The sequence below is a fragment of the Diadema antillarum genome, unplaced genomic scaffold (genome assembly GCF_040938485.1).
Source record: "Diadema antillarum isolate AM-2024a unplaced genomic scaffold, OU_Dant_1.0 seq00001042_RagTag, whole genome shotgun sequence".
NCBI lineage: Eukaryota > Metazoa > Echinodermata > Echinoidea > Diadematoida > Diadematidae > Diadema > Diadema antillarum.
Window position 1 is genome coordinate 1,019,038 of NW_027271873.1, and position 23,130 is coordinate 1,042,167.

General features: G+C 39.2%; 1 protein-coding gene across 1 annotated transcript in view; it reads left to right on the forward strand.

Annotated features, from left to right (window-relative positions):
- Positions 1-23,130, forward strand: part of LOC139743030 (tetraspanin-18B-like) — a 64,396-nt gene that overhangs the window by 36,967 nt on the left and 4,299 nt on the right. Inside the window, exons 3-6 of the mRNA XM_071653534.1 lie at positions 17,521-17,619; positions 20,022-20,151; positions 20,814-20,893; positions 22,573-22,782. Of these exons, the coding sequence (XP_071509635.1) occupies positions 17,557-17,619; positions 20,022-20,151; positions 20,814-20,893; positions 22,573-22,782 (483 nt within the window). The 5' untranslated portion in view covers positions 17,521-17,556. The remainder of the gene's footprint in view (positions 1-17,520; positions 17,620-20,021; positions 20,152-20,813; positions 20,894-22,572; positions 22,783-23,130) is intronic.

The following is a 23,130-nucleotide window of genomic DNA, read 5'->3' on the forward strand; positions in this document are numbered from 1 at the left end:
AAGAAGAAGTTTACAAAAAAACAGCTAGCATGCACGGCACTGAGTTTTAATAGGGAGGTGAGAGAAATCACCTTCCTGGTTTTAAAGATGACAACAACAGTAGGCCTATAGTACACACATGTGATCCTTGAAATGAGCACATTAAAAAACAAAAACTGACTTGAGTGAAGGCCTCTGTTGTGTGGTAACAGATCTCTTTCAAAGTTGTGGGGGAAATCTGGCTGATTACTGTCAAGATGGATTTGAGAAATATTTGAGAGCTAATTGGCTCATTCGCACGCAAGAGTTATCAATTTCTTGATTGGGATGTGCAAATTTAGTTCTATATGCTTCAATTCACATATGGCCCCAAAAACCTCATTTGCTGGCAAGTGCAGCACTATTAAATAATTTCACATATTGTATTGCATCAAGTAAATTGCACTTTAAGAGTTGTCAGTTTTTGCTGTGCTTTTAGAAAACCATTGATTTCAGGTGTGTGTGTGAACACGCCTAATGAGCACTGTGCATGACATCCTTTGGGCCATTTAAAATGGGCGTACTGTAAAAAGACACATAATGGTATGTCACGGACTATATAATAACGCGAGTGCAGTAATGTACAAAGAAGAGAATGTGTTTGTTTATTTTGTCCTTGAGAAGAATAGAATAAGAAACAATGCATATTTATCAAACATGCAAGGAATAGAAAAAAAAATTCTGAGGGGAATGGTCTTACAAGTGTCCATGTAGTACAAAGTTAGCTGACAGTCATATTCTGATAGTTGCATAGATTTAATATATGTCTGGTCATACTATCTTTTTTTTCCTAATCAGGAGCTACTGTTTTGTTGTTTTGTTCTTAATATTCTCAGTGAGTTTTATTATACAAGGTTACACTCTTCATTCTCCCTCAGAGATCCAGCAGATAATTAATTCCTTGAGAATCTGCAGAGGAAGAAGTTACACCTGTAATTTGAATACAATGACTTTTATATGACTCAGACATAAATACCCCAAAAGCTGTACAACATCCTAATTATAATACTCTCAGCAATAATCAGCCATTAGCAGCATGGGGACGTGTCTGTTCGTCAGCTTTTTAATCATCCCAGGTCTGTCTTTTTTTTGTGTGGCTGAGGTAGTAAACGTCTGTTTTGGAAATGTACTCTGGGAGCATCTTCTGTGTGTATACTCTGGTTAAAGGGATGGTAGGTACAGTATTGGTGGAGCTGAGAATTTGGCTTTTCACTTTTTGTGAGATACAAAGAAACCACTTATGAAATGGTACAGAGCATGCCATTCTCAGTGGAATTCAAAGTTTATTTAATGAAAATCAGTTTTAGAATGGCTGAGACATCCAAAAATAGAATAAAACAAAGCAATCGTAATAAAATGTGGGTCCACATTTTATTAGCAGACCTATTGCTCTGTTTTGGGCATCTCAGCCATTTCATAACCAATTTTCATCAAATAAACGTTGAATTCCTCTGGAATTACATGCTCTTTCATATTTCATAACTGGTTTCTCATTATCTCACCCAAAAAATGTTAAAAACCTGAAGTTAGGTCTCAACCAAAACTATACGAGCCCTTTAAAGAGAGATATACTTAAACTCCATTACTGAGGTGGCATTACTTTTGATATGAGTCATAAACCCAATAGGGGTGTACAGCAACCAATGATATACCTTGGCGTACCGGTGTTGGTAATGCTGATACATATGTCTGTAGGAGACCCTGAGCAGTTGGGAGGCTGATGAAGCCATTGCCAGCCCTCAGGGGTCATCTAAATGTAATTGAGATCCTTGCTGTATCGGTAATACAGTGATATGATCTAATCATTATGAAGTGCTTCGCCATAATGATATTCCAGTGTGCCTCTGATGGGGGTCAGGGATGGACTACATATTTGCCTGATTATGGCGGGTCAAAGAAGGGTTAGGATGGTGGGTGATGATGTATGATACACAAATATACACACATACACATAAATTGTCCATCAATTCAGTGCATCCAGTCCTTTGGACTTAGGGATCATCTCAAACAATTTTTAGATGAACAGTGATGAGTGCTATGAAGTAAAGTGCTACTAGCCTTCTCTAATGCTTTCTTGTATGTTCTATTTGAGGTAAATTTTAAGTCTTAGCTTGACAAACTCATCTGCATTACACACAAATTTGTGTTTTTTGTTTTGCTGGCTGTTGTAGTTTGTTTTGTTTTGTTTTGTTTTGCTGTTGACTGGAAAGAAAAATATGCTTGTCCCTTGCCTTGACATTTGGAGAATCAGTGGCCTGGATGGTGGATGACTATACATGCCAAAACATGACTTACCTAAAGGGTGGGAAGTCACAAGGGAGAAAAAAATGGCAGAAGGGTCGTACACCTGTGGGATGTCTGGTGCATTGGCAATACTCCAGCATAAGATTAAAGGGGGCATTCCAATACAAACTTAAAGGTATGCTTTACAGTAAAAGCTAAATGGGACACTTTAGAATGAGATTAAAGGTAAACTTTTCTCTCTTTCATATCAGTAAACGAAATGTAGTGAAGATTAGTGTTTGAGCCTGTAGGACATATTATGTAAGGTACAGTAATGTCATCATTACCCCACATAATTTGGTGTACAAATGTATGTGCAGGCCAATATAATTGACAAAGATGTCAATTCTGCATTGAAAAATTAGTAAAGTTGTTCCATAGCTTTGCTATTTGTTTTATGTGATTAAAGTAACCTTTTTTATGCCGAGGTCATTGAGTAGTCAGGCTTTTTCATTTTATAGCCTTGTGTCAATCCCCACAAACTTGACCGAATTGTAAATTAGCCAACCCCACTTTTTAAAGGCATTATTTACCATTTGCAGATGAAATAAAAACCCAGCTTTAGTGCTTTAAAACAGTTCTTAAATGTGAGTTAGGGATAGAAACAACCAATGTTAATGTTAATCGTAATCAATCAATCGTTAAGTATTGTTAAATATATGCAAAATGTGAACAATAGTTATGATAAAATTATTTCTAGAATAAAACATCTACAGGTATGGTTTATTGAGAAAAAACAGTGATATCTCCGTATATTTTAGGCTTTATTGCACTTTTTTTTTTTCATGGTAGGATGTTTTGTGGTACAAGTGACCTACACACAATGCATCAAATGTGATAACTCGAACATTTTTTTAAATCACTGTTCCCAATGGTAAACAGTACCTTTAAGGCATGACAGGTCCTCAGTCCAACAGGAAGGCCATGGCCCATAGGGGACATAATATGGATGAAGAGGCTTACATAATCGCTATTCATTGGTAATTAGTTTCCAGACTTCCCTGCCAATCAGCAATGAAAGCTTCCCCAGCAGATGTGTGTCAGTCAGCCAGCAAAGCATAGACAGGGTTAAAGGGATGGTATCTATTGGTGGAGATGAGGATTGGGCTTTTATCTTTTTGTTAGATACCAAGAAAGCACCTATAAAATAATACAGAGCATACCATTCTAGGAGTTATTCAAAGATTATTAGATGAAAATCGGTTTTGATATGGCTGAGACATCCAAAAACAAAGTAAAACAAAGCGATCCTTATAAAAGGTTGGTCCTACCTTTTGATCCTTATAAAAGGTGGGTCCTACCTTTTATTAGAAATGCTCTGTTTTGGCTATCTAAGCCATTTAAAAACCAATTTTCATCATATAAACGGCAAATCCCTCTTGGAATTACATGCTCTTTAATATTTCACAACAGGTTTCTCATTATTTCACCAAAAACTATTAGAAACCTGAAGTGAGGTCTCGGCCAAAACTATACGATCCCTTTAATTAAAAGTGGGATTCACATTGACATGAATTAGCAGTGTACCAATCATGAACTTCGCGTAGCAATCCACATCTCAAGATTCTTGCCTGTGTTGATATAGAAATCCCACAAAAGAGCACAGTTGTCAGCATTGCAATCCAAATCCCGAGAAATCTTGCAATTATTTCAGCATCATCGTGATGATTCGCACTGTGGTGTGCGTTTAAAAGCTGAAGCAATAATTCTCAAGATTATTTGTCCTGTCATTCAAAGCAAGCACAAACACAAGGGTAAAGATCACCATTTCAGTAGATTTGGGCCAAATTCAGTGTGGTCAACAAATTAATACGATTGGCAATTAGCGGGATATTTCTGTTCATCTGAACTGGCACCAAAAAAAAAAAAAAAAAAAATCTTGAGATTTAGATCACGATCATTTTCCTTTATTACATTCATAGTTCTGTTTGCTTGATTTTACTTCAAATGATTAGAAATGAGAAATGGGGGAAAAAGGTTAAAAAAAGGAACTTTGCTTTAAAACATGTGCATGTCTGGACAAGTTGGATCTTTCTGATAACAAGAGCTCAATACAGCTGTTTGCATGAGATTTGAATGCAGTGACGATTTCCAACGAGAGTGTGGGTTTCCCCCAACCTCAAAGCAACATGACAACTATTGGAAATCATTTCAATTACACCACTGTGCTGATAAATATCTAAGGTTTATTCACACAGATATCTTTGTGCCCTCAAAGGAGTAGAACATTTTTGGCAGATTTTTTTTTCCCACCATAGCAACAAATGAATTTTATGTAAAACTGTCCAAATGTATTTGATGTTCTGAACAGATGATGTGAAAGCTCACAATACACAGTAGACCCCGAGGGAATAAGATATCGCAACATCTCTGAGACCAGACTCAAAACCTCTGCCCATTTGAATGCAACAAGGAGCACCCATGATATGGCAATTTAAACAAACTATTTGTAAAGATAGAAATTGGGGCGAGCGTTTGCTTTTGCTCATACGCCAAGAGCAAGAGGGAGATCCAGTGTTTTGTAGATCTGAAACACAAAACTTTGGGTGGATATTTAAGGATAGCCATGAAGTCACAGACAGTTTCGATGCGATTCCCATGCCTGCTAGTGACAAACCACTTCCATTTTCGGCACCCACTTTGACAACCAAATCGGCTACATTAGTAAATTCCTCCAATCAGGAAATCACTACCTGCGTGCTGCTGGGTGATTGAAAACCCCAAAACATGGTGATATCCTGGCAGTGTAGATGACACGGACAGGATGTGTGTGCCCATCGAAATGGGACTTTTGCGATGCTGCAAACCATCAAAAATCTGGACTGGCGTCGAACAATTGGTGGGTGCTGCCCTTGAGTTTATTTCCTCCAAATATCAGCAGCTTGTCCGACTTCAGCAGTTATTTCTAATCAAAATCTGTGCAGTGCTGGTCGCCAACATGATTTGGAAGTGTGTAATGAAGATCTCAGCAAATCTGTAATCGTCATTTATGTGAATTACTGTGTTTTTAAAATAATAGGTAGCCTATCCCATTTCTTTCTCATATCACAAAATATACCCCTGTAAATGTATCCTTTTGTTTTCTACCATTGTTATTTTCTCCCCTTCAAAACTTTTTGTGACCAGTTAGAACAAAGCAGGTACCGTACTTGATAAGGGAGTCCCTGAATTTTTTAGCATTGCATTTGTGAATGTAATTAGAATTAAAGAGTTACATACCACCAGATATACGTAGATATTTGTCAAGTGTGGTGAACTAAAAAAACTTGCGACATTTAAAACATTCCAAACACATTCCATTCCGAACAAATGAAAAGTGAATAAAAGTCTGGAGGGAGAATGTTTTGAGAATGTTTGGAAAATGTGAACGAGGCATCCATTCAGCCATGGCTTCCACAGCACCTACTGTTAGTAAACTTGACTGGATTAAGGCGACGGGTGACTGTTATCAATGTGCGAACAGGCCCATTGTTCATTGTAGAGAGCAGGGTGCCAGGAGTGGATAAACACACCTTCGTGCGTGTTGCGTCGCAAGATACCATTCACTCGTTTTGTGGGTAGAGATGGATAGATAGAAAGATAGAGGGATAGATAGATGTTGAAGAGAAAGAGAAAAGGAGAGAAGCAAATTGAGGATGATGGATAAAGCGGGGATGCGTGGCGGAGGAGACAGGCGAGGCAGTGATGGTGTGATCTCTTTCACACCTGAGCGCCCGAGAGAGAGACATCGCCTCCTCCTCCGATGATCCGGAGTCTTGCGGTTTTACCGTCATCATTTCTCTGCTGGAGTTGATTTCAGACTGCGAGGGGTTTGCCCCAGTAAGCGATTCTTCACGGCACATATCTGCTCTTTTGGAAGCGCAGGACACAGTCCCTAGAAAACATCATCTGTATTCATACCGTAATTCTCTCTGAGATGTATAGGGCATATGTATGGCATACCATGAAAACCTGCGATGAAAGTTATCCAACATCAGTTCTCAGATTTCAGTATTTTTCAGTCTTCCAGATATTGAGGCTTCAAAAAATGAAGAGTTTGTTTGCAAAAACCGATAAGTCCATTTTTGAGGATTTTTAAGTACAGTCTCTGTCATAAAGTACAAAATAATACCTTTTAAATGATATATTGGTCACTACATATAAAGGTACATTTTTGAAGTTATGGTCAAAAGAAGCAAAAATTTTTTTATTATTCTTTATATTCCACATACTAAGAATGTTGCAATAGGATTGGTCCAGAGCTGATCACGTGATGAAGCGTAGTTTTGCCCATCACAACATCTGAGAAGAAAAGTTTATTACACTCTATGTTGATAGTCCCTTTTGTTTCGCTGATCTCCACACAGTCCACACAGTCCTAACGCAAGATGAGTACGCGCGAAATAAAAGTGCGTTGCACTGTGGACTATCATGTGACCTAGGTCACTTGATAGTACACAGTGCAACGCACTTTCACTTCGGTGCCGCGCGGTGCACGCAGCAAATTCATTGCTTTGTCATCTACGCGCACACGTAGCCTAAGCCCTAAGGATACCTAAAGACAGCTAAAATGGTTTCAGATGTGGAATAAAATGGGAATTTCTAGGACCTTAAATGTGGAATATATAAAGCAAATCATCAACTTTTAGTTTCAGGCAATGAGACAAGCTATCACTTCCTCGGCGCTCTGAATGTGTACGCTATCTTTCCTCAGCTGCGCTTCGGAAAGATAGCTACATCCAGATCGCCTCGGAAGTGATAGTTTGTCCCATCACCTTCACCAACGTTGATTATTTGCTTACTATATTTTTCTTGACTTTTAATCGCAAATATCTCCATTTGGCAAATATGGACTTATCGGTTTTTGCAAACAAACCCTTCAAATAATGATCCCCTAACATTGCTTAGAACAACCTGATAAGAAAATGATAAGAAATATTGGTCACTAACCATGTTTACAGTTTTGACAAAAATGGTAATGCATTCAATGCATTAAGTATATTGGAGATGAATAGTGATTTAGATACCACAAATCATGATGATGATAAAAATAGTAAAAGTATGGTAGCAGTAGTAGAAGTAGTAGTAGTGGGTGTAATGATAATGATTGCTCATAAGTAATACTACCACTTATTTTAAGGATAATAACCATGATGATTTATTTAACATTGTGCTCTTCACTACATGGTAATACTCAAATCATTCTACAAACATATCATTATCCGCCACCAGAAATAGATGCCCTCTTACAACCTCGTTGCCATTGGCAACTGCCTGTTTCAAGTAGTCTTTTTGTCAGAGCTGATCAAAAGAATACAGTGCATGTTTTCAGGAGAATTAATACAGAAGAGCATCCATGCAATATTTCACTTCAGTCAAAACATCTTGATTGGTGGAAAAAAAAAGGGGGGGGGGGGAAAGGAGTGAGTAGAGGCATAAGAGCTATATTCTGCATCGCTATGGCAACAGACAGCATTATCCTGACTAAACGCATCTTAGCACGGAGACACTCATGCTCACACTTTGCACGCAACACAGGAAGACGGCCTTCATGCAGACATCTAAATGCACAAAGGACATCATCGTATACTGGGTACATAGCGCATGCATTGAACTCGGTTTTTCTGTGGTGGTGACATTTACTTAGCAATTCATACACAAACACACACAAATAAACAATGAACTCGGTTTTTCTGTGGTGGTGACATTTACTTAGTAATTCATACACAAACACACACAAATAAACACACACACACACACACACACAAAATGAGTGATAGAAACTGGGACAAGAATTGAAGCGGAAGAAAAGAAGATGCGCCAACACTGTGTTACCATGACAACTGACATTTCAAGCAGACTGCAGACACATTCACATGCACTTAGCCTTAAGTATACAGACTGCATTCAACTTGTAGCTACAGTGTACCTTGGGTACATTGTATGTCCAGTGTCCAGGATATATAAACCTGTAGGGGATACACATTTTATGTACAGCATATCTACCAAGTTTTCCAAAATTTGTAGGAGGCCTATTGAAAATTTCACTATTTTGTAACAAAGTTGATATAAAAGTCTCCCTCAATTTGGAATTAGTGCTACCTCTTTGAGATGGATGCAACACTCAAGAGTCCCCTTGATATTTGGGTCTTCAAAACGTACCCGATTTTGACAGTGCCAGTGTTGGCAGGCCTGATGATACGACTTTATGCAGATCAGTTCTGGAAGTTTGGAGGGATGCATGCTGCTGTTGGGATTAAATGAGCTTTGTATTAAAATGTGGTAGCTAGATAGAGAATTACAAGGTCTGGTGAATCTTGAGTTAAGACTACACATGAGGACAGGCAACCATTAGCATTATTATTTTTTTTTAAGACTATTTAGGTGAATCATATTTTCACCAGATATTGTTACTACAGTTTTAAATTCTCTTTTTGTTTTAAATCAGTTCTAATTGCAGTGATTTTCCATATGACTTTCAGGGACTTCAGACTTCCGAATTTGTAGTTTTGTTGTCTTGCTGTTTAAATGGATTCTTCTTTTTGTTTTCTTTTTTTTTTTTGATAGAGCTACCCCATGTATACACACAGTTTAGCCCAGGAGTGCTCTAAATGCACTGTATAAATTGGGAATCAGAGCCTGAAAGAATTCCTTTTGCTGTCCATGAATAATGTGAATAACATTCACTGTATGGCAGCTGTGACACAAACCAGCGGACCTGTTAGTCAAACAGGCTAACGCTCAATGTGCCAAAACGCAAGACTTGAAGAGTGTGCATTATACCTTGGTGTAAATGAACACTCTGTGGAGATAGGCTCCTCCTCCCCCTCCTCTTCTTAAATTGTGATTTAGAGGTGGAACCTTTCAGACTACCAACATGCACCCAGAATCAGACCAAAAAAAAAAACAAAAAAAAAAAAAAACCAACAACCCTCCTCTCTCATGCGACCCATATTGGTCAAATGCGAGACGAGGAATGTGTGTGGGAGATGTGTAAATCAAGTTTGATTAGCGTGACACGTGTTCCTAAATATGTTTAGAATATGAATTCTTTCGTCCCTTGAAAACCCCTCCATAATGAATAGCCATATGATATAATCAGATGGGATTGTTACAAATGAGTAGTTTTCATTCCAGAGAGCTCTGATGCAAATGGAATTTGTCACGGGCCTTTTTCCCTGTTTATCTCTTCATTATTTCCTCTGTATGATGATTACAGATGAAGAGAGATAGAAAAGAAAAGTTTTGTAATTGTGTCTTGTCATGTTTTGTTTTTGTTTGTTTGTTTTTCAGAGAAATGTGAATAGTATAGAAATATGACACACTCTTTGGACAGGTGACCAAATTATACACAAGTTTTATTGACAAATTTAGGCTTTTTGTTTACTGTTGAGTTATTGCCTGAAAGATGAACATATAAAATGTAATTAATGATATAATTCTTGTGCACTTATATTTGCTATACTATAATGTATAGCAAATATTATTTTACCTGGCAGATATATTGCACAGAGGGTTAAAGGCATAAATTACCATTTGCAGATGAAATGAAAATCCAGCATTAGTGCTTTCAGAGTTTTAAAATGTTAGTTAGGGATAGAAACAACCACTGTACATATTTGAATCCTTATAATCGATGCTAAGTATTGCTAAATACACAAAATGTGAACAATAGTTATAATAAAAGTGTTTCCAGACTAAACTGTCTACAGTTATGATTTATTGAGAAAAATACTGATATCTCCTCATATTTTAGCAGTTCCAACATCAAAACTTTAAAAATTCATAACTTTTGCTTCAATCGTCCGATTTTCCTCAAACTTTCACTGATGTGTTCTACTGATGTTGCTGCTTTCACTCAATCTGCATTGCTCTCTGGGTTTGTGTTCCCTTTAATTAATAAGATTGTTAGACACTTTTTCTGTGGTTTTATTCCTTGTGTCTCTTCCTACTTAAATTGAGAAAAAGTTCAACATATGAATGCTAGATTTTATGATTCTCATTTTCCTTTTTTTTTTAATGAGTGGGAACATCTAATGATAAACTGCCCATTCTTAGCTTCTAGATTAGAGCTGAACAACTGTTATACATATCAAACTTTGTCTGCGGAATAGATGTGAAAGTTTTTGTTTTTTTTTCTGTGTGTGTGCTCATGTGTTCATCTGAGCAACCATATTGATCTTGGGTATTATATTGCTACATGGTATTAGCAAGGCACATCTCATAAACTCTGTGTATGATGTGCATGCAGGTATACAGAGCCCTATGTCTTTGCAGCGTAATAGCACAAGGTAGCGTGTGTATAGCCCCTGAATCAATCGATAGCCGCATCACCAAGCTTATGGCTTCACTCGGCAGTCAACTGCCTTTGTGCGCCCTTCCCGGGCCATTGACTCCATCTCATATCTCTCGTCTCCATGGCAACGATGAAAGCATGCACAAGGAAACCGTTGCCTGGCCTGTTGTTTTCTCATTGTCTGTATGGGGGAGGGGGAAGGGGAAGGATTTTTTCTTGACGCAGCCATACAATATTGCTTGTAAAAGGTCATATCATCTTTGTTTCTATACTTGAATGTCGATAGTTGTGTTTATGATAAAACCAGGGAGATGGAAGAGTGCCTGATATAACATGGTATTCAAAAATCTGCTCTGTGGTGAATAAATATGCCCCAATTTTCTGGATTGATTGTTCATGTAGCAGTTTTAAAGAGATTCTAAACTGTTCTATTGAGGGAAAAGAGGATGAGGAATCTATGTTGATAGTCTTTGCAGTGCATGAAATATGTAAAGAAAAAAAAAAGTAAGCACAAGATGATATACTCTGTATAACTATAAGGTTATTTCTGTACCACACATCAGCCCTGTTGTTAACATACCACATTGTATATATATGCAGTGTTTCTGGCAGTCCAAGCGAAGATGCTTGGTGTTACAGAAAGACAAAACAAAAACAATCAAACCTGATGATTCCAGTTTTCTGTAGTACTGGCTCATTCACAGCATATTAGAAACAAGTACTGCAGTTGGATACTATGTTGTAAGGTGAATTAATGCCCCCAATTGGAGGATAGAATATGCCAAAGTATTCAAAATAATTACAGACTGGTCCATACAGATTGAAAGAGGGTGACATCTTAATTAAAACAGCAAAATAAGATGGAGCATTGCTGGGGTTGACATGATTATAACTATGCAATCCCCATTGATTTTCATTGGACTGCCACTAAAAATGTTATAGTTGACACGTGAGTGCATGCTAATAGTCATGTTCCCTTTATACTACCAGCACAGTTTTGGGTATTTGGGACTATGAAATCAACCTTTGTTTGCGCATAAAAGTTAGAACTAAAACAAGGTAACTAAACCAAACAATGACAGCAAGAAAAATGAGAGTGATCTCAGATTGTGAAAAGTATGTTCACAGAGTAAGATTGTACACTTTATTCCTAACGATGTTTGACACATAATATATGATTCTTTTGTAATGTAAAAACGAACAAACATTTTTGATACATATTTTTCTTTGTATAAAACATTACAAAAAGTCTACACGCGAATGGTGACAAACAGATAATGAGCTATGACGTAGATCCGTCATTTGCATACCACCTATCACAGTGCGTTGAGCGTTAAAAAATAATACATATGCATGATCTATGCAATCACGCGCTGCAAATGCTACGTTGAGCGAATGTGTTAATGAAATCTAAATAGTCATAAAGACGCGCGCACCTATTGTCACGTCACAAATTTGCAGTAATACGCGCTACGTCACGATCACGCGTTGACCTGATGCGACCTCGTAAGGCCAATGACATTTAGCCAATCAGCATAGGGTATTCAAGTGAGAAGCACGCAGGGACGCGCATTTGCTTTAGTGTATGAACATATTGGTGAGTTATTCACTCGGGACTAAACTGACATGGTTTATGAATATTGCAAAGGTACCGATGGTGAAGTTTCACGAAATTCCTCCAAACTCAGTATGAATACACGTGAGTATTTGCTGCAACTTACTAGGCAGGTGCATTTTACAAATACAACAGTTATGGCAGTAGAATAACCCTCTCAAATTGGCCTTCAGGCTCACAGTTGGCACAGCGTGCCATCAATGTAAAATTGCGTGTTGTCGTAGAGCTGATTGCATTTGAGTGAGAAATGACACCCAATTTTCAACTTGAAAGGTACCGATGTAAAATTTTCCACAAAACTTTACAAATGAGGTATTGTCATGCGCATGGCAGATTGTTGTTAGCGCACTTCCGTGCGCATGGCAGAATGTTGTTAACCCTATGCGCACTCCCACACCCTAACGACAATCTGCCATGCGCACTCCCACTCTGTAACGACAATCTGCCATGCGCACTCCCACACTGTAACGACAATCTGCCATGCGCACGACGGTATGTAGAGCAAGCTTGAAATCTAGATTTTCATAAAAACCAGGTGCATTGAAGCAAAAAGACATATTCTGGGAGGTATGAGTTGGTAAAGTCGAGAGTCCGTGTAAATGTCCTATACCTGATTGTGCGCTCTGCGCGGTGCATTTAAAAACGCTTGTTTCCTATGGAGGATGTCACCGCACTTTTTGTAATGAATGTGTGTCTTTTGCCTTGAAGCTACATTCAAACCAATTTCAGCCTCTGTTGCGAGATCTGATCCAAGATATGGTACCCATCATGCCCCCACAGCTACATGTAAATGACTGCATTTTAAATTTTAGAATGTCAAACTAGTCAACTTTTATGTTATTGCTTTTCTTCTACATGTATGTGTGATGTTGAGCAAATAGTATGTGACAATATTCATGTATTCCATCCAGTAGATGAAGCCATGTCTGCAAATTTATGCAAGACATGCTTCATGTGCCAAGAGGTTGACAAGTAGTTGGATAGATGCATTGTTCCTCTAGACTAATCTATGGTGACAGAATACAAGCTGTGCAAATCAAACATGCGCCTGCCCGTGTAGTACCGCTTTTGTTGACCTAAATGTGGCTGTTGTTTTGTCTCGCTGAAAGGCCCCCTGCCCCGATTTGCCACGCCTTTTCTTTTCCAGGGAGGTGAAATTAAAGGGGCATGATACGAACGGTGACACAACATTTGCTCCTGCAACAATTGCTGCGGTCTTGTTTTTCTCCAAGGACTTAAAGGGATAGGGTTACGGTTGTGATAAGGTTAAGGTTATGATAGGGTTTTTGGCTTACTTTGATGTGAGGATTAGGATTACGGTAGTATGGTTATGTTTGTGGGTAGAATTGAAGAGTTTGTTTGCAAAAACCGGTAAGTCCATATTTGCCAAATGGAGATATTTGCGATTAAGAAAAATAAAGAGAATAATGAAAAATTTCTTGCTTCTTTAGACCATAACTTCAAAAATGTACCTTTATATGTAGTGACCAATATATCATTTAAAAGGGATTATTTTGTACTTTATGACAGAGACCGTACTTCAAAATCTTGAAAAATGGACTTATCGGTTTTTGCAAACAAACTCTTCAATTTATGTTTGGCATAGTGTGCAGATATAATTGGAGCAATTGTCGCATGGGCAGATGTCTTGGAACCAATACATGCACACATAGCCGATGCACTGCCCATTATTACTCTGTGTGTGTATGGCTACCAAGGATGAGGATGATACATAATTCTCCTCCCTGAGGACCAAGCTCTGCAGAAGTCATGGGGGGGGGGGGGGAGGGAGAAGGGGGTAATGAGTATGTTGATGGCCCTGTAATGATCATGCAAACAGGAATCATCCTATTAATGAGGCGGTCTGTGATGGAGAAGGCAGTGACCACCGTGGACGGGGGGGCGGGCGGTATCCAAGGGGGGGGGGGGGGGGGAGAGGGGGTAGGGTATGTAGTGGGTGAATGGATGAACTGGCCTGAAAGGTAACATATACCAGGGAGATAGGACTTTAACTCACATCTCCCTGCATATACCAAGTTCTTCCCTGCCTTTTGAATCTCCTTCGGTTTCCTGCATTATAGAGCTAGTTCACCACAGAGAGAGTAATAGACAGAAACACACACACACATACACTATGCAGACACCTTATGCATGCATACTCCTTTTTTAACCCCATTAACATGTATAAATATAAAAAATGGCCTCAAAGCAGGAGACTTGCGTCTCTGTTCACTCCTGTATTTTATGGAGAGGTGCTTGTTGATAGAGATCGACTACAGGACTTGTCATAGCTAGAGTCTCTCCCCTCCCCCTCCCCCCAAAAAGAAGAAAAAGATAGGTAGGCAATCTAATGCCAACACTCTTTCAACAAGATAAAAAATGTTGGAGAAATGTAACCTCGAATTGCCACTCCTTGACAGTGAACTATTTTTATTGTGTGCCATATCCCTGCTCGTTGAAGCAAGGCGTGACCCACACTGGCTGCCATTGTATGAGTACAGTAGTGTTTTCGTGTAGTCCCACATACACTGTAGGCCTACAGGCATGCCAATCTGCATGTAATGCATGTATACACTACCACTATGACTGCCTCAGTCTGCATTTTTGATAATGAGTTTGATGCATGCATTTTCATCGCTAGTACCCTGTACAAAAACATAAATATCCCATAAACAATCGATACGCTTTTAAAATAAGGTAGTATAATTATGTAGCTTTGCTAGACTTAAATTTTAGCAAAATCGATCATGCAAATGGTATTTAATTAATATATAAGGATTTGTTTGAACAAGTGTGATGCAAATATCTAGTCGGCAAACCTGTCAGCAGACAACATGACAGATTGTCAATAAATCACACCTTGAAAGTTGAAATTGGGTGATGACAAGCTTTCCTATCAGATTCTCAGATTGATTTACAGTGTGCAGAACTGCTATTTAAAACCAGTTATTCTAACCACTTAGGCCTATCAGCTTAAGATATGGTTTTGCTGTTTCTACAAAGTGAAAAAAATATTGCTTTCTTGATCATATTTTATTTCCCCAAAAGACTTATTTTGCTTGTCTAAAATAAGCAATTTTGCATTTTCTGAACCGAATTGCCCAATACTTTCAGAATGTATCATTTTCTACTGTGCATGTTTGTAAGTTGTTTTTGTTGTGTTTTGCCGTAGGTCGGATGCCTTGAATATATCTCTGATTCATTACATTTACATGTCTATTGAGTCCATGATTGTCTAATGTGAGTGATTGATGCTATTAGAAGACTATTTGTTTTATTTTTTTCACAATTGACCCCGCCCTAAAGAGGTCATGCTTGCCAGACATGTGTACACACAACAACAATCTTGTAGGCTTGAGAGGTATGTCTGGCTCACGCCCACCATGACATTCCTTCTCTACATCTGTTCATATGGGTGGGAGGTGGGGAGCTAGAGCCCTTCTCCCCACCCTCTTTCTGGCTGGAATGGAAAGTAAGGAAATTTTACAGACCTGCACAGCCCCACAACTTTTTAGAGTGCACCCTAGAATTCTCAGCTGGACTCCCTGGGACCCCCCCCCCCCCCAATACACAAGTGTACCATGGTCCATGCAATCTTGTGTCAGCCATATATTGTGTCAGCCATGGTCTGCTGCGTGATCAATACTCTTGTGGGCCTTTGGAAATGAAGTGAGTAGGCCTGTATAAAGTTGCATATCATTTGAAAGCTGAAAGTTAAATTATTTCACAAACACCAGAGCAGTTTATCAGTGGCTGGTGACAGTGTATGGCGAATACTGTCAAACGAGGAATGTTCGCATGCATTTTAATTGCATGATGTTCGCGAGAGCCAAGATATGCAGAATTAAAATGCATAGATGTGAGAGTTCTTGTCTACACTATATGCATTGAGTGGCAGAGGCACTTTGCAAATTCAATGCCACGTGCAAGGTCATCGGCTGCCAATCGCAAAAATTTCATGCCGCACAAATATTATGCTTTACAGTACCTAGCCAAGTAATAGAGCTGAAATGAAATAAGAACTATGCAGTTTTGAGAAAGAGAATTGTACAGAGCCTTTTTTGTTAAAGTCCAAGATTTGGTAACATGAAAAGCAATTTGAAAAACTGCTCTCCTGTTTGTCTGTGGAAAATGAACCATATATATGTATCCCTCACTAGTGTACTAGGCTTTTCAAAATTCATACTCGATTGTCTATGCTCCGTTCAACGACAGGAATCTCCCTCTGCCTCACCCCCACCAACCCAGCCATCACTTTGTCACCAGGGAAATCTGCACACTCTGATATGCACCACTGTGTGAGGCGGAGTTTATTTCATACATGAAAAATGAACCCAGCTTTACCGCCTCCTTGTGAGTCCGGGCTGTTCTGGGAGAGAGAAAATGTTGCGTCACAAGTGTACTATATGTTCCTTGGAGATGGCAGACATGCCCTGTACACTTTCTCAATTATTACTAATAGCAAGCGGCATACTTGTCCTGGAAACATACTTTATGTCGAATATTTTGCGAGCTTCTCGCAAGTTTCTGAGCACCCCCCTCCCCTCTTATCCCCCTTCCATTGAACTGAAATGAAATTACACTGTATGTAGGATTCTTTTTAGGCCATGGCCATATTGAATGCAGTATCAAGCTGGTTTGATGGGATATACAGATTGGCATAATGCTAGAAAGAGTGTGTTCAAAAGCTGAGTAGGGCCCACCCATGCATCAATAGTGTTCCAACATACTTGTACAGATATGCTTTTGTGAAAATGTTTGTGTGAATGTGTATTGCATTGCTAAATCAGGGTTCGAAATTGGCGATGGTCCGCTGGCCATTGGCCACCCAAAATCACGTCGGACTAGCTAAAAATCGAAAAATTCTGAAGTTACTAGTCCGTCTGGCTAGCCAAAATATTGCTTCAGTGTCAAAATTGATTCTAAGTAGTCCGCCTGGCTACAAATTGTAGTTAAAAAAAAAGTTAAGTGCGACCCCTGTAAATGTAACATCACATCATGTTTGTTCCCATTTATGTGTGTTCATATCATAGGAAACATGGCACATCACAGTTCATGCATTAGTGACCTGTGTCTTTTAGGGCACCCTTATATTCCAAACATTAGTCTCTCCAAGCTCATACACTCCACCATTCTCTACCTTCTCTCATTTCATGCAAGGGTGCCTTGCCAAGGGTTGTGACATGCTATAGGGCTTTTCACACTTGCAAATTTTTGCTTAGTCCCGTACCAACGGTGGGGCTAAGGGGGGGGGGGGGCCTTACACATTGATACATCTGTCAATTGTTGCATTTACCCACTGTTTGATTTACATTTTGAAATTCCACAGATTCTACAGAGGTGAGACCCAACCCAAGCTACCACCATGCAGGGCTGCGCACATAACTGTCTCAAGTTCATCTTGATGTTCCTGAATCTTCTCATCTTTGTAAGTGTGACTCCGACCAGTTTTTCTTCTTCTCCTTCTCCATTCTACCACTTTTTCTCCCATTACTTCTGTCACATCTCTCTTTCCCCTGCTTTGCTCCTCTTGCTCCTCTTCCTTCACTTCATCCTCCTCCTCCCCCTTCTATTTTTGCCTCATTTTGTTCTCTTTATTCCACTGTCTTCTTACTCAAATTCATGAATTCTTGCATCAAATTGTTGTTGTTTTTTTGCAAAATTAATTAATTCTTGCATCAAATTGTTTTTATTGCAACTGATTGACAGACTGCCCTGATTGACGTAAATAAGCACTGATCATTCAGTGTTTCAGTAGTAGCCATGACAGAAAAATGTTGATCAGTTGCAGTAAAAACAACTCAACACATGAGTTCATTAATTTGAGTATAAATATGCAGTACCCGCTGCATGCTGTAAGGATGAGAACCAGCACTGGTTGTCAGGCGGAATCTCAGTTGTCTGGATGTGATACCTGTCTCTAGAGTAAAATAGGAGACAGTTCATTCAAATCCAACCTGAGTACATATGCCCCATGATTTTTTTATCTTGGCAGCTACTAAAACACTGAATAATTGTTGCTTACATGTGTTGATGAAGGGCAATATGCCAATCAGTTGCAGTCATTTCTTCTTCTTTTGTCCTCCAATTTTTGTCCTCCTTTTTCTTCCTTCATTTCCTTTCCTCTGTACCATCTTCTTTTACACCCATCTCCTCTTCTCCACCTTCTGTCTTTCCTTATTCTTCTAATCTTTCATCTCTCCCATCTAGTTCTCCTGTTCGCACCCTCAACTTCACTGGACTCCTTACTTTCCCAGTCTTCTTCGTCTTGTTTCTTCCATTTTTCCATCTGTGTGATGAGTGCAAAAGTGGGCAGTTGGCTATCATCTCCTTCTCAATGCTATTTGTTTCCACATCAGCCTCCTAAGATCTTTCTGAAGTCTGATCTTTGGTGAAAATTAGGAATTATAAAAAAATGAAACAAAAACCAAAGTGAATACATTCTTAATGTATACATGCCCTGACTGATTAATGCTAGCATGTTTTCTACAAGCAAATTCCATTTCATTTCCTTGTTGTGTCACCCCAATCTACCCACTTGCGACACTCTCGATGTCTGTTCTCTTTCCTTCCTGGATATCATCTCTTCTTTCTTTTTCGATAAATCCTCTTGGCAAACCCTAAAGTTACATAGGTAATGCCAGATTATGTGTTGCATATCCACTTCAGGTAGAGGGAAATGAAAGATAAAGTCAAGTGCATCAATGTTTTGGCATTACTAATGGGACTTTTGCTGTTTAACTTGGCAGTAATGTTGATGATAACATCCTGGGCTCAATAGTGTCAAATGGTGCAAAACAAGGAAGTACATGGATCCAAGCTGCCATAAATTGTTTCACCTGGTGGCGATGTTCTCTGAGATTGTGTCATTTAAGACTACACAAGTTACTCATTTATGCATGTGTTCGTGTGTGAATGTGTGTGTACAGTTGAGTCACTTGTGAAAGATTAGCTGGCATATTCTCAAAGCTTGAAAGTGATAAAAACAGGGAAACTTGACTAACTAATGTGTTTTGAAACTGGGGGAATACATTCACCTGGTTTCTTTGTAACTGCCAAGCTTTCAAGATACAACTTTATACTTCTGTCGGCTGATATCTGAGTTCCACAGGGACAATATGTTCATCTTCATGATTGTTTCACTTCAATAGAAGAGTGTAGGAGTGTTAATTTCCATAGGACTCTTTCTGGAAGTGCACTTACAAATGAATTGGCATCCCTTAACTTTATTGAGTGATATACCTGGTTTTAGAACCACATACCAGGAAATATGGTACAAAAAATAAGAAAATGAAAAGAAAGTGCATTGATCTTCGCCAGAAATCATGCTACCGACTTGGAATCAACCATTGGATTTTGCAAGCAGCCAAACCAAAATCTGTTTGTTTGTTTGTTTTGGGGTTTTCCCAGCGACAGATATGCTGGAATTCCTCTTCTTCTTTTTTTTTCATATATCTAGCATGAGCAAAGTTTTTATACCGTGTATGTATGTATGTATGTATGTCTGTCTTTCAGCATTCTATTACCTTTATATCTGTCCCCCACAATCATAAAAAAGGAACATTTGCCCTAGACACCCATCCCAAGAAAGGTCTGTGACGTTGAGTGTGAAATGTTTTGCATCTCAAACGTCATTTAGTACGACTAGTGTATTTACCTCTTCAACTGTTGGGGCATAGCATACTGTATAAGTTTTTTTTATCCTTAATGATTAAAAATGCATCATTTCAGAAATGACATGATTTAGAGTGAGGAATGTTAGTGGCATGAGACCCTTGTAGGCTTAAAATTACACTTTCTCTCTCTCTCTCTCCGTCCTTACTCCTACAGGTCTGTGGAATCGGACTGATAGTGACAGGAACCTTCTTGGCCCTGGGTTTCACCGACTGGATCCAGATTGAGACTGTGGCCAACCTCCTTCAGAGTGACCTCCTTCGCGTTGGAGCCTACGTCATCATCGGTGAGTTGTCGGGCATCTGGTTACTGTAAAACCAGAAACTTTTTGTGGCATGAAACTTTTATGAATTGGAGCTGACGGCGTTTTTTCGCCGCAATAAAATTTTTGTGAATGGCCTCAGGCATTCAGTGCATTCTTGTGCATTTTACTTTCACGAATCTTGGCTCCCAGCAAAATTTTTGAAAGTTTCATGCATGCAAAACTTTTTGGTTTTACAGAATCAACCTCCGTTTCTTCTCATTCGTGGGGGGGGGGGGGGGGGGGGGGGGGGGCGGCGGGGGAGGGGTTGGAAGGAACCAAATTTCATGTTACCAGGAATGGAGTTCATGGAACCCGAAGCTCAAATCCCTATTTTGAGAGAATCTCTTATAATCTCAGATTTGAAGCAGGCTTCTTGAGAATTTAGAATGACCTGACCTTCTATGATGATGACATCTGTAGCTTAAAAGTGGTTAATGAAGAATGTATTCTTCTTACATCATTTATCATCTTTGTAGCATCTTTACAAGTAAATATCATCATTATGCATCATTTAAAAGATATGAATTTAGAGAATTCAATTCGATTCAAGTTTTAAAATCAATGTTTGGCAACTTTCATCAGATTTCCGCCCTGAATTAATATAATTTCGTAAATTAGTAAATGGACTTCGCTCTCATCCATAGCTGCTGGATGCTTTGTCATCATCGTCTCTGGCTTTGGCTGTGGTGGCGCCTGCTGTGAAAACAAGTGCATGCTGGGAGTGGTAAGTCTCTTACCCAGAATGCATCTGGACACTGGGATCTCTCCTTCTGGAATGTTTACAATTTGACAATTTTTTTTTAATCCAAAGACATGTGTTGCTTCTAGCAACAGTGTATCCAAGACATTTTGACTTTTTTTAAATGATTGACAGCTTAAACAGGACTTACGTGAAGATTTGAAATCTGTCCAAATTTTGAATCTAAACCTGAGAATGTCTTGAAATTACCAACTTGTCAGTATATGTGAAACAAGTTATTTATTTTTGTTTAACTCTTTTTTTTTTGTTTGAAATGTTTGATCTGTTGCAGACTTGACTCCATCCTTTCTTCAAGCTAATTTTCCAAAATTTAAGGATGTATGTGGCTTGATGATGACTGTTTGGACAGGCATGTAAAATGAGAGTATGACACAATTTATGTTACTGGAATACAAAGCTCATAGCCTTTGATATATAGGAAATGTCCAAATTAAGACATGGATGTATGTTGACTTGATCAGCCTTACGTTGTTGTGTGACTGCAGGTCATATTCAGTTTTTAATACTGGCTGTCTATCTTTTACCCATCCATCCATCCATCCATCCATCCAATAATTCCATCTATTCATCTATCAAGTCTATTCATCAATCCATCCACCCATTCATCCATCTATCCATCCGTTCACACATTGACTTGATCAACCTTGTGTGACTGCGTGCGGGTCACATTCAGTTTATGACACTGGCTGTCCACATTTTACCCACCCACGCATCCATCCAATAATCCATCCATCCATCCATCTAATAATTAAATCTATTCATTTATCTATCAAGTCTATTCATCAATCCATCCACCCATTCATCCATCTATTCATCCATTCACACATTCATCCACATGTACATCCTTCAATCCACCCGTTCTTCCATCCATCCATCCCTCCATCATCCGTCTATATTTCTATCCATCCATCAGTGGCAATCGATCCATCTATCAATCTATCCATCTACCCATTTATCATCCATCCACCCACCCATATGTCCATCCATTCATTAATCCATCCATCCATCAGTCCATCCATCCATCCACCCACCCATCCATCCATCAGCCCATCCATCCATCCATCCATCCCTCCACCCACCATCCATCCATCATGCATCCATCTATCTTTCTATCCATCAGTCAATCTAGTCATCCATCCATCTATGAATCTATTTATCTACCCATTTATCCATCCAACCACCCATATGTCCATCCATCCTTCAATCTATTCATCCATCCAATAATCCATCCATCCATTCATCCATCTATTCATCCACACATCCATTAATTCATTCATCCAGCTATCCATTCATCCATCCATCAGTCAATCCATCAGTCCATCCATACATCCATCATCCATCTATCTTTCCATCTGTCCATCCATCAATCAATCTAGTCATCTATCCATCCAACCATCCATCCATCCAGTAATCCAACCATCCAACCATTCGTCTCTTCATTAGTGCAATCTATCCATCAATCCATCCTTTCTCCATCCATCCAGTTCAAGTCTCCATCCTTTCCACACATCTTTCTACTTGTCCCTCTCCCCCCCCCCCCCCCCCCGAGAGGGCGTCGCTCATGTCGTTGCCAAGACGACCCATCTCAGTGTTTAATTTGCTTTTGTTTCCATTTCTTTTTTTGTTCTCCTCCTGTCATGCAGTACTTTGTGCTCCTGCTCCTGATCTTCTGCGCCCAGCTGGCAGCTGGTATCCTGGCAGCCATCTACAGCGCCGAGATCGAAACCTTTATCAAGACCGAGGCCACGGACTTCCTCGGAACAAACTTCAACAACACGGGTAACGGCACAAACGACGTGGACAACTACGCCAATGAACTGGCGACCGTTGCCTGGATATCCCTTCAGAACGAGGTATGACACAGCATATAGAAGAAGGAAAAGACGTCTTGTGGCGTATGAAAATACAACTTTATGGATTGATGATCATTCGTAGTCTCACAACTGGCTTCTGAACTCCAGAGGAAATAGATGAATAAGATCGATAATACTAAAATTATGCTTGGTTTTTCTCACACTCTTAGATCTCCTTCACTCTTTATCTTAACCCTAATCACGAGGGACTTTTTGTTTGGCTATGGTAAAAACCATAGATCTCGGCCATCAGTGGCATCAACAGTTGTCATTAATGGGCCATAAGTGTTTCTAAACACATTTTAAAAACACAGTTACGTTTTGCATTTAAAAACACAGTTGCATCCC